Raw genomic sequence first — 13,089 nt, 5'->3', positions numbered from 1 at the left:
GCACAGCTCATCCTGGCACAGTTTGTACATATTGATGAAGAATTTAATTTTTCCTAGAATGTCAAACAGTGGTTGAAGGGAGGAATGTCAGATTTATTCTGCATGAAAAGCCCAGTTCCAGCTCTGATGCCAAACTCTGGGCCAATGTATAAGTAATGTTCATTCAGCAAGGAGTAAATATCTCAGCCATGTCAATAGGTGGTTTGTGTAATGATCAGAAAGAGGATTTTGACATATACAAGCAATTAGCTTTTTCAGATAACATTATGTATTCTGAACATAGCTCTTACATCCAGTATTGCTTGTCAAGAAAATATGCCATCTTCCACTCTTTCTTTATTCTGTTCCCTTTTTTCCTTCCTCTGTCTTTCTCCCTACTCCCTGTCTTGGGGTATCTCCTGTGCTCTTCCTTCTTCCTTTTCTTCCTTAGAGCAATTCTCTAAGGCTGCTATCTTCAGAGGTTTCTCTAATATCTTCCAGGGAGTAGTAAAGAGTTAATGCTGGAATTCAAGTGTCGTTTTGGGGCTTTGACTCCACATGTTGGTGGCAGTAGAGAGAGACAAACTCCATTTTTGCAAACCCAGAACACGGGTATGGGTAACATCTCATCAAAATATTGAAGCATTGTTCACATAAATCCATTGAGTAAGTTTGAATCAGCCTTTGACTTGGGTTTTTCATTGGGTGAATTTTGTTGTTTCTGTCAAGCTGAGAACCTGTGTGAAATTCCACATAAAATTCCACCAGATCTGCCCTCTTCATCTTCAAATAAGCTTCTTGACCTAAGGAAAACCACTATAGACTGCAAATCATTCAAGAAACCAGACATATTAAAACCCCTTAAACCCATAACATATTTACAGAAAGTGGATTTTTTCTGCCTTTATTGAATTGTCACCTGCTGTATCAGGCAAACTGCAAACGAACAGCTGTTATGAAATCAAATCTTCCTACTCCTAAACCAGTGTCTAAAGACACCTCCACAAATGACCCAGCCATCCTCTGACATCTTATGACACAAATCTCTGCTTAGTGTGACAGAGATGTCCCTCAGCAGACACTCCATTCTTACACCTCAACTGGGTGTCAGTTGTCATGACATATATTTGGGGTTAAGCAAATGTTGTGTCATCACTTTGCATTCGGAGGCATCCTTTTAAATTGATTTTATATTCACAGGCTGCATGCCATGTGTACATGGCTGAAGATTTTGAAGATGTAGAGATAATGCCTCTAAATGAGTAATTTTTCTCAGGGACTATAATAGAGACTGACAAGGAGACACACATGCCTGGATTTTTATCTCCTCTTCTTATTGGAGATGATGCTGTGTGGACACTTCAGACCCACCTCAGAATGCTCCATCTGATTCACAGTACTGCCTTCCTTGGGCACCCTGTGTCAGTAGCTTTTTCTAACTTCCAACAAATAAAAGACCTTCATATGTGCACTGTAAAAGGAGGTAAGACCTAAACTGTCAGAGTTGAGACAGAAACAATACAATACACTCCATTTTCAGAAGGCTTCAAACCAGTTTCTATTATAGTATGCATGGTTTTTATACATTCTTACAAAACTCAGAAGTTTACTCATTGGTCACTAAAGGTAAACAAAGTGTTCTTTGGAATAGGCAGCTGCAGGTTTCTCTTATTTATCCTTCTTTCTTTCTTGGTTTCTATGTTAACGACCTTGGTAGAAAATTCTTTCAGGAGTAAACATGGATCCTCTTATCAAACTTCTCTCTGGCTCACAGAAGTCACTGAAAACCTCTTCCACACTAAACTACAATGGATTGCATTTTTTCCCAATTTGTTTATTGATAAAAACATGAACAAAATATAGACATGAAATATAAATGTGTGTGTTAATTATAACTAACACTGTCATGCCCAGACTTATTCCCTCACACCTGCTGCTATAACATGCCTGTACCTGTGGGTGCACAGGAGGGGCAGAGAAAACTCTTCAGCATAATCATACAGACATCATGAAAAGACATGTAAATACATCCCACGAGGTAACTGTTAGGAATGGATTTCCATAGCTGCCACCAGCAACTCCTAGTGTCTGCAGGGTGAGTTTGATCATATTCATGCCTGTGAACGAATGAATGAATGAATGGGTGAGTCTTTTCTTTTTTTTTTAAACACAGATTACAATTGGTTACTTTGTCCTATGATCTAAAAATATTATTCCCTTTCTGCCATCCGCTTGTGTCCTCCCTTTCCTTTCTTCCCCCTTGCAATCAGCTCATTTGTTTGAGGCTAGTGGCAGCACTGTCTCAGGAGGGAGGTGTAGGGAGAAGCATGCACTGACATAGTCCTGTTAGAACTGTGCCACCAAGATAAGACTGGAGCTCTGGAGGGGCCAGTCTGCACTGCTGGCTCTCAGGGTGTGGTAATGACAGAGTGCTCTTGGCCTTGCAGCTGTCCAGCTGCAGAGCCAGCCCCTGGATGGCTCCAGCTTGGCATTGCCCTTTGTGTTTCAGTAGGGCCAGATGACCCACACGAGCTCAGGGTCAGGTCTGATGCTCTACAGAGCCTGCAAGACAGTTGATATGTGTGTTGACTGGATCAGACACTGAAAATGAAGGGTCAGGGGACCTGCTCATCCCAGAGGTCCTGATGCAAATGAACCACTTCCATCCATCCATTCATCCATCCAGGAGGACAGAGAACTGTGTTCCGCTGGCTCTTTAGCTCCACCTCTTGTGAATAATTAATACCCTCTAGAGTTAAATAGCATTCATGGAATCACAAGTTTCAGCCTGCTATAGAGAAAGATCTGAATCTTCACTAAAACTTAAAGGACTCTAATGAATAATTCCTGGTGCAACCTTCTGGTTTCATCCCTGCGAAGTTTCCCTGTGACTCTGTCCCATATGGGCTGCATGGCAGCAAGCAGGAAAGCCCTGATACAATGTGCAGCTGGCACCAGAGCTTGTGATGCCCTCCCTTTCTCACCAGACAGTTGTTTGGGAGCCACAAAGGGTGCAAGATTTAAAATGTTTTCCTTTCAAGCAGCAGTGAAGCACAGCAGCTCTCTGCAAAGTGACTCAGCCTGCCCTTGGGCACATGGCTTTTGCTGCCATTCCAGAAAAGATGTGGCAGAGCTCTCCAGCTGCATCCTCTCCCCAGCCTCCCCATCCCTGTCCTACACTCACATCAAGGTCCATCATAGGCGGCACCACAGAGCTGTTCAGATAAATCAGTGCTAAGTAGACAGTCCTCTTATATCAGAAGGGCTTTGTTGAGGGAGGCTGTGCTCCTCCTGTGTCTCCAGAGATGCTGTATAGGTGACAGAGCAGTAAAGAATCAGCCAAAATCTCCCGCTCAGATAAAAGCTTGATGTCAGATATTTTGCTTTTCATTAACACCATATATATATTAAAAAAAAATATCTCTTTTGTTTTCAGGGATAATTTTTACAGTAGCTTGTAACAATTGTCATCATAGTCCACTTTTAATCATGCTCTGCCAAGAGCAGCTGCTCCAGAGGTGAAAGGGTGTTTGTGTCCAACTGCTCCAAGATCCCAGTGAGTGAGCAGAGACAGCACTGCCTCTGTGTCAGTTCAGAAATGGGTCTTGCATTGCTCCTTTTTTTCCTCTCTTCTGGAAATATCGCCTCTGGACTGACTCCAAACCTGAAATGTTTTAGCCCTGTTAAATAATTATTGTGACAGTTATATGTCTCTTGAAACCACAGGCTTATAAGGGAACCATAATTTTGGTCTGTGCCTTAGATACATTCTTCCCTTTTACCCTCCTTTGAATCCTTCCTAAACTATTCCACATACATTTTTAACACATGCCAAAAATTTTGCATAGGAAAAGAGAGAATGTTTGGAAACAGCACTGGATAAGTTAGGTAATATGATGTAATTTCAGGGAATAAGTCTGGATTTTTTTTTCCTCCTGCATGGTATGTGCCACGTAGCTTGGAAGATCATTTAGTGCCTTGGACACATGCATGGTAGCTTGATGATTTTTCAAGGGACATGCTGAAAAATGGAGTTAGCCAAGCCTGAACCCAGTACAAAGAGTTATAAAGCCTTTGAGCTTCAATTAGTAACTAAACCCAAAGATTAATCTGACTGTAGAAATTAAAAATATGTCAGAAAAAAAGCCTGTAAAGTGCCCAAGGTGCTGCTGATAAATATGGAACATTTGTGTCTTACAAAATGTATTTTTTCATAATTACCAGTATATGGATTTGTACTGTTCAAAGCCCAAACAGTGAATGTTCTATGATGGATGCACAATAACACAAGACTAATTGGAAGCATTAATTTAGAGGCAGAAGTCGACATGGAGCTCTGAGTAAGAGATGCTTTCTATTACCACAGCAAGTACAAAGTGCTTGCCTGTAATTTGCAAGTTCAAATCACACCACCTTCACAAACAAATCATTGAAAATTGTTGCTGTGTCATTTTTTCCTCTTTTGGTTTTATTACACATCTGATAAATATCTTGGACCCAAGGTCATCTTCAGGAAATAGTTGTAATGCAATAGAAACATTGCTGTAGGTGCTGCTGTGTTTCTGGCAATGTAATTGACAGTGAGTGAGCATGCAGGAGAAGCTCCCAGCAGGGACACTTTTGAATAAATATACAATAAAGAAGCACAGAGGGATGGGAGAGTAATGTGTCTCCATAAAGAGCTGTATTCTGTACATCTCCCCAAAGCCTCTTCTTTAGGCCTGTAAGAGCAGAGGTATATGTCAATTTTGCTGCTCCCCCTGCTTTATCTGCCTGCTCCCACCCCAGTCCCAGTTCAGCAAAGTGTGATCATGCGTGATGCTTCTGGCATCTGGCTGATGCCATTGACATCAGATGGAAGCAGCTCTGGCTCCTGTGCCTTTCTGAGGCAGTGCTCAAATCAAGAAGTCAGATTCTGATTGCATGAAGATACAACCTTAGGCAGGTTTCTGGTTATCTTAGGGATTTCAGCCACTGACCTTGGTTCATGCCAGATCATTTGTTTTTAGCCACTATATACAAATTACTGTTTGTGAGTAATCTTGGGCTGAGCAGCTGTTTTACACATCTTATTTAAATCTCCTATTTGACTGAAACACTGATTTCCAACAAACAAGGTAAAGTAGAAAATTAAGCACCCAAGCACCAAACCAAGGTTGTGCTAAGCTATCACAATAGCTTCAGATGGTCCACCCAGCACCCAGTTTTGAAGAGAACAAAAGACGAGCCTTTCCACTCCTTTGACTACTACTTGAAATTCTTAATTGTCCTTTATCTTCATATTATTTCTTACTCCTAATTCGGTCACTGGTCCTCAACTCCCAGCTGTATTTTACTTCTTCAGGTCCATTTACTGTTTCCTCTGTTCTCCTCTGAGAGTCATTTATATGTTGAATAATCTTCCTAATTGCCCAGGAGTTGTCCTGGATTTACACTGCTGCAGTAGAAGCCACCATCAGTCCCAGGGGACTTTTCCTGACACTTCTCTCTGTGATCCTGGAATTGGGTACCTCAAGCAAGCCTTCTGTTATTTATATTTCCATCCAGTCCTTTGAACCCATACTGAACAGGGCTGAACCTCTGCACTTAAAATTATGTCCTTTGTATAATGCTTCTTGACATTCCTTCCTCTTGGTGTCCTGACCTTGGCTAAGGCTATTGCCAGTACATTCTCTTAGCCACCGTAGTTAATGCTAATGCAAGCACTAATGCTCTCCTCAGCTTTAACACTGATGTGCCACACTTAGTGCTCTGTCTTCAAACAGAATTGCATCCTGATACTGCACTTTACTGTGGGAGTGATTTTGCTATTCGGGTACAATGACAGCTGAGAATGCTTAAAAAGAGAGCGAGGGGGAAAATGTAATAAGGCAAAACTGTGACAAGACACTTCTGTCAGTATTATCATTGCATTTCATGGAAATGCAACATCTGAGTGCCACACAGCTCTTCCAGCATCTGTCTGGTGAGGACTCAGAGTGATGTTTAATTGTAGTTCATTCAAAGTGCTTGAACAGAAAGTTCTTTGTTTGTCAACAGCTCCACTGTGTCCTAGTTTCAAGATTATGTTTTGCATATTAATAAATTAGGTCCAGACCAAGGAAAGCCTGGAAAAGAGAAGTGTAGGCAGTAAAAACATGTTATTATCTATTTCAGAGATTAATTTGTCTTTCCAAACACACCTCTGGGTATGTTTGCACTTGCACTGTTTCTAAGGAAACAACTCACAGCTGTGTTGGAAGTTTGTTGCCAATGCACCAGCAAATCTCAAGCCCTCTCTGAGGCCCAAGCAGTCACATATATTAAGGGAAGTGCAGTGAAGCCAGGTGCTACCACTGAGTTAGGCACTGTCACTACCAGAAATCGAATGTTCCTGTTCTGTGGCTGGCATTTTTGCATTCCCACCAGAAAAAATATCAATAGCCTTCAAGAGCAGAGCAGCTGGGTCACAGGGCAGAGGCACATCTCCCTGCAAAGCATTAGGACAAGCACCTAGGACTTGGCTCCTGCAGTGCTATCTCAGCGTGGACACCCATGGACTGTAAAGGCAGAGGTGTCTGAGCACTTGGTGCTCTCGGTAGCCACCCAAGGTTGCTGCACAGCTTTGCACAGCCACCATGCTCTTGATGGGGAGATGGTGTAGGGGAGAGATAGGAGAGCAGCTGCCCTTTATTTTGCCTTCTGATGCCAGCTCACATCAGCAGTAGCTGAAAAATAAGCACTGTGCTTTGGGAACTCTGTTATAGCCTGACTGAAATTAAATGAGTGTAGTTTCTGGAAGGGGAAGGAGAGAGATAAGATGTCCACGTCGTATCACCAACAACATAACTGGTATTAACAAAACAGAAGTCAAGGATGAATGAGCATTGGGGCTGAGCTAACTTTCACATCAAGAGAAGATCCCCAAGGGCTGTGTGCTGACAGGGCAACACGGAAAAGCTGGTACACTTAATCTCTTCACAAGGGCTGTTCTGTGAATAATCAGAAGTTGTTAGGGTTGTCAGTCCAATTTCCTTCCAAAATAAAATTAAGTGTGGAGGTGATGACATTTCAGAAATGGCTAAAGTAAATTCTTTCCTGAATGTAAATAGAGGCAGGTTTAACCAGAAAGGAGAGACAAATATAATATCTTACCTGTAAAGTACTATGTGAATAATAATGCAGTAGGTGCCTGCACATTATTATTGCTGTAATTGCAAACAGTTATTCTATGTTGACGGTGTCAAGTGCCAGCCATCTGTAAGGCAGGATGACTTTAGTCCACTATGAACACTTAAAACGTTAAAGGTAAATGATGCTTCAGACATGCAATATACTTCTGTGAAAAGACAAGACCAACACATGTTCAAAACTGCATTCCAAAGCAGCACACACATAGTTGGTGGTGGATCTTTTATTTCTTTTTAATGCAAATGTAAAAAGATGCCATCCACACAGAAAAGTGAAACATTTTACTTTCTTGTGTAACTGCATTCATGCTGAATTGCAAATACGAATTACAGAAGTGAATGAACTTCAGGGTTGATAGAGCAGATTTTTATAACGTGAAAGCCTCTTCCTAACTTCACATATATTTCCATTTACATTACTCATCCCCTGACTAATCAAATATTTTCTGTCATTGTGTCATCTCACCCTTCTGATCCTCATGTATGATATTGCATATCTCCACCTCTTGAATTCAGAAGCAATAATACTGAGTGAAATGCAAGCAGTGGAATTCTGCTCTCATTAGTAGAAATTATATCCAGTTCCTGCTGTGACCTTACTTATAAGTACATATGATTTACTACACCAACTTGAACCATCATTCCTTCCAGACCAATACCCAGCTCCAAAGCATGGCAAAAAAATCCATATCTCAATACCTGTGCAGTCTTGCAGTTCACCTAATGGAGCAAAAACCCCATTCTTCATCTCTGCAGCCAGCAGCTGATATTTTCAAGAAGGGAATTTGATCTTCCCCTTTTATCTTTGTATGTCCTAATGTAACATACACCTCTGACATTCTGGAGTTCCAGGCATGCACCTCTGTGCAGGGGCTTTGCTGCACAAAGCAGAGCACCTTGGAGAGTGGCTCACAGATCGTCCGTGTGGCTCAGTGTGGATGGACCATGATGAACATCAGATTACTCTGAAATAAGCCTTAGCTGAAGCCAGGTTCAATTCAAGACTGCAAAGAGGCAAAACAAATTTTTGTCCCAGAAGCCAAAGGAAAGCTGTCTCTAGTCTGTAGGAAGGACGAATAGAACTGAAAAGTAAGAGCTCACTTCTTTCCCTAGCAACTTTACATCCACTCCAGAGGCCTTGCTAGCCTGTATAATCCAGCAGATAATAAAATTAGATCATAAAAACAGCACGTTACAGCCTTTCTGTCTGATTTATGTGCAACCTTACATCCTTGTGCTATTCTCACAGGAGAAAATCTGGACATGGCAACTTTCATTCCCCTATTATATCCCAAGTCCATCTTGGGAATAATTTCCATTTACATCTGACCCTTTGTATCTCCAAACCAATCCCCAGTTCCTCATACCAGAAATGCTGACTTCCTTGATCCTGACCTGATTTGCTTTTCACTTGCCCAGATAATAACCTGGGACTATGAATAATTGTACAATTCCTCCCCTGTCCCCTGCCCATTTACTCATTCTGAGGCAGTATCTCTTTAACTGGGAATGATCAAAAAATTAGAATAAAGCTTTTCTGCAGGTAAATACAGTAATTACTTTCTAATTGTGTCTTACCTGCTCATATAGCAAATCAGTGCATGCTCCTCATTTACCAGCTCTCATTGGAGATCAAGCACAAGGATAACCAGGCACTTGGAAGTAATAATGTGTTTGAAGGGGAGCATAAGTAATAAATCATCCAAATTACTTTCAGTGAGCAGATGAAATGACAGAAATACCTTCAGGGTTTATAGAAGTTAGTCAGCCTGTGCATTACTGAGTATTCCTCCTGGCTGCAATATCAGTGTTTCTGTACCTGCGGCTGGAGAATTTAAGCTTTTGCAAGTAGAGGAGAAGAAGGTCTGCACTGTTGAAGCAGAGGGGTGTTCTGGTCTGCTTCACCAATTGTCATACAGTGTGTTACAATATTTGAAATCACGATCAGGAGTTAGTGGGAAAGATAAACATAGGGTGGATAGAGGATAGATAGGGTCTGTTCCTTTAAATGTTTCCTTAGAAAAGACAAGTTGAAATGACTGTGCTGTAATGAAAGAGTATCCTGAGTCCAGAATAAGCATCCTTGATTGATAGGTAAGTCAGTGTAAATTACTTAGAGCTGGAGGTTTAGTCCTGAAGAAATTAGGTTTGGAAAAGACATATCATCTGGTACTAGAATCAAATGACTTGGATTTGGTTGCCTCCAACAGCAAGTGGAAGGCTTTTGAAAGGAGTGTAGCAGGCAGAAGAGCTGTGTGGTTTTGGAAAAAGGTTTATGCATGAAGAAGTGGCTTCTACTTCCTCATGCTGCCTACCACTTTCCAGTTCAGCAGGCACCAGACATCTTGCCTTGCAGGGGCCAGGAGCAGCTGATCCACAGTGTGCTGTTTCTTTGAGAGGCAGCTGCTCCAGTTTCAGCTGAATTAGTGTTTGCCCACTTACCCTCTAATATGTGAAAGAAAAATGCTTCCTAATGCATCACCATGGAAAAACTGTCAGGCCTTGTTCTAGTCCACTCTTTATGCCAATGTAGTGTTGCTCTATAGAGCTTGTTGCTCACTTGGTGTTCTGTAAAATCTGGTTCTGAATGTCTAAAGCAGTGTGATTTCATCTCCTGGAAAGTATCACAATATGGGAACTGTATGTCACCTTTTCAAACATCACTCCTATTTATCCCTTCATGGTTTGATATATGATGGTGCAATCTAAATAGATAGAGGGATATGAGGTGAGATTCCTCTCACTTAGTTTTCATCACCTGAAGAATGGACATCAAGTTGAACTCATCATCCTTAATGTGACCTCTTTTTTCTAATGTAGGAGAGGCGCCTCTCTGAGGTACTAGTCAGCCTCTGGATGGAGTGAATTGCCTGCCAAGACCCACAGCTACCTTCAACCAAGCACGTAACTTTTACATATGTGAAGTTACTCACTGTTTGGGGAGTGTTTGGAAATCTTTTTAGGATGGCTTTGAATCCTCCTTTCCCCTTTCTTTGCTTGGGAAATGGACACCCTGACTTGAGTTAGTATCAGTGACACCAACTATATCCCCACTTTGCCAAGGTCCTATTTTAAGCTTTTCATCAGAGTCCACAGCTATTTGTGTCATTGTCAAATGTCTTTGTCAAAAGGTCCGGTGACATTGATGGTAGGTCTCTTAGAAGCCAAAGGTTCTGCAGTAACATAAATAGGATCAGCAGCACTAAGTGCAGGTGAAAGAAAAGCCAGCTGCACATCCTTTCTGTCTCCCTTGGCAACAGCATCCTGCCAACAAAAACTGCTGCCAAGTCAAGGCTGGAGAGGAAGGGATGTGCATTTGCAAAGCTGGGGCTGGACAAGCTTTGTGTGAGGGGGGAGCTGTCAGACCAAGGAATGCTCATGTGCTTTTAAAAATATTTTTGGTTTGTTCCATGTGTTTTTGGACAAGGGAATGCACAGCGCCTCTGTCCTTACGAAGAGTTTTCATCTGAAATTCCAGATGACAGTCTTTGCAGTTTTGGACCATATGTTTCCATCCATGACAGCACACAGGGAAGAAATCTGTGGTGAATTACTACTTACAGATGTGGCAAATCCCCCAGTAAAGGTTAAAATACGTGGCATGGTTCTCTTGTTACGCCAGCTGCAGCTTCGTGCTAAATCATTGTTTCAGCAGCAAGCTCTTAATCAGCCCTGAGTTCTAGAAACTGCTAAACAAGCTGATATTTTTAAGGACCTTTTTTCTTTTTTATAATGCACTAAATACCTTTATTTAGAAAAACCTTCAGACTGGAAACAGTAAGGGAAAAAAGTGAACTGCAAATGGCAGGGAGAAAAGGAGCATCATCACAAAAGCACAGAAATGCAAAGCAGACCTAAGATTATTATTCATACTCTGTTTTTCCACATCCTTCATGAAATTAGCAAACCTGTGAAGACAAAGTTTGTGTAACTGTGGGTGAAATATGCTTGTTATGCACCTGCCTACTCTCCTGATAGGGACTTTTGTCCTCAAAAATTAGCACTGGCATCTCTGTCAGAGTCCCCATAGCTGTTAATGCTGCCGGATCTCAAACCTATTGTTACCACATCACTTCTTACACGTTTGGCCACAGCATCAAAAAAGAAGTCTGGTGGAAACATACTTATTTCCAAGGCCTGGAAAAAATTAGGATGTTCTCACCTGGTATGGTAAGAAAGAAGAAAGAACTGCCTTTTCTCTCTAGAAAAGTATTAGGAATATATTTTGTGAGGAGCCCATGTAACAAACTGCTTGGGCTGTTGCAGCACCCTTGGGTGTAGCAGGAACTCTGAGTCAAAAACCCTCAAGAAGCCCCCAACTTGTTGCTCTCTTTACATTTTCCTGTGCCTTTTGAGGGATAGGTATTTTGCTGCCCAGGACACATTTTTGCGCTCTTCAGGCAGTGTGTTCTTCCAGACAACCAGCTGTGCCAAAGAGACAGAGAGAAACTAAACAAATTTATAAAATAAAAAAAATAATAAATTGAAAAAGAGAGGCAGGATTATGACTTCAGTAATCACAGGATCTGTGAACTTCTTTATGGTTACAAGTTGAAATTGCCCATTCACCACTGAGGAGTGAAGAAATAAAATACAGAGTGAGCATTTTGATGCCAGGGAAGGAGAAGGAGAGAGGGTGATCACGATTTCATTCCCTGTATTTTCCTCTGACAGAAATATGAATATCATTAGAGATAATTGAATAAATAGAAAGTCTGCTGGAGGTGCAGAAGCAGGAGGTAGATCTGTAAAATCTATCCACACACAAAAAGCTAAGCAGTGCTCTGGAGGGAGGGCACTCTGCCTTGAAATAGGGACTGAACAGCCTGACAAGGGCATGCAGCTGGGGTGCTTGTTGCTGTTTTGTTCCCGGAAAACGAGGACTGCCAGCAATCCTCTGGCATCTGAATAGACTCGTGTCAGACAAACTGTATCTGGACTTGATGGGAAACCAAGCTGGAATACCAAGCAGCCCTTCGATCTGCTGGCAGAGAGGGGGACTGGCTCAGTAAATAATCTGCCTTGCAGTTGCAAAGGTACTCCATAAAGGAGTGAGCCCTCTCGCTGCACAGCCCTGCAAGACACGCCTGCCTGGGCTTTCTCTGTCCTCATTCCTTCAAACCACTTCCAACAATAACAGCAACTCCTGCATGCAACTGCCTCATTAGAGAGATGTATTTTTCCTTTTTCCACTGAGAGATGAAGCTTCCAAATCCTTGTGATGTGAGCAGGTGAGGATGTCTGCTGACAAGTCCAAATGATATTTTCAGGTAAGTGCTTACCTTGAACGAGCAACTAGAGTCAGGTTCTTTCATTTTATTACCCTCCTCTCAGTAATTACTGTTGCCCTGATTGTCAGTAGCCTTTTCACAAGCTTGAACAGCTCCAATGTCTGTATGTATTTAGCTGAATAGGGGATCTAAATTATTTCTAAAGCACCTATCCCTGTAGTATCTGTGAGTCTCTAGTGCAGTGTGAGAACGAATAGGGAACTGTTTGCTCTGTGACTACTCAACACTGTTCTTTTTGTATCACCTATTGTTTAACTCTCTGGAGGGCCAGAAATTAATTTTGTTTCACAGGCTCACTCTCTCAAAACCTGTGGTGTAAGTGCATTTTAAAGCAGTAATAGTAGTCTGCAATGCTTTTGTATCTTTAAAGGACCATGACTTCTTGCCACATGAAAACCGTAAGTGCTGTTACTGTTGTTGCACAGGGAGTGTCAGCAAGAGCTGCTTAATTTCTGTTTGTACATGTGATTTCCAGAGCTTCTGCTGATGCTGTTTAATGTTACTGTAAATAGAGCTGTTACTCTGTGTGTCTCATTCCCTGCATTTTACCAAATGCTTGTGTGCTGAATTTCAGGTTGATCACTTGTCTAATACCAAGGAAAACAGACAATAACTTGTAAGTTAATATCTGGGACTTCTGGCATAACAAA

The 13,089-nt window shown here is 41.7% G+C and overlaps 1 protein-coding gene across 5 annotated transcripts in view; it reads left to right on the top strand.

Moving 5' to 3' along the window:
• TMEM108 (transmembrane protein 108) overlaps positions 1 to 13,089 on the top strand; it is a 162,719-nt gene that overhangs the window by 132,972 nt on the left and 16,658 nt on the right. Inside the window, exon 1 of one of the 5 annotated variants that reach the window (XM_021531252.2) lies at positions 12,025 to 12,418. The exons of the other annotated variants lie outside the window; for them this stretch is intronic. Coding sequence (XP_021386927.2) covers positions 12,406 to 12,418 — 13 coding nt within the window. The 5' untranslated portion in view covers positions 12,025 to 12,405. Of the gene's footprint in view, positions 1 to 12,024; positions 12,419 to 13,089 lie in introns of those variants that run through there. 5 annotated transcript variants of the gene reach the window in all.

Source organism: Lonchura striata, chromosome 1, assembly GCF_046129695.1.
Source record: "Lonchura striata isolate bLonStr1 chromosome 1, bLonStr1.mat, whole genome shotgun sequence".
NCBI lineage: Eukaryota > Metazoa > Chordata > Aves > Passeriformes > Estrildidae > Lonchura > Lonchura striata.
This window is presented reverse-complemented; position numbering and strand designations above follow the sequence as displayed.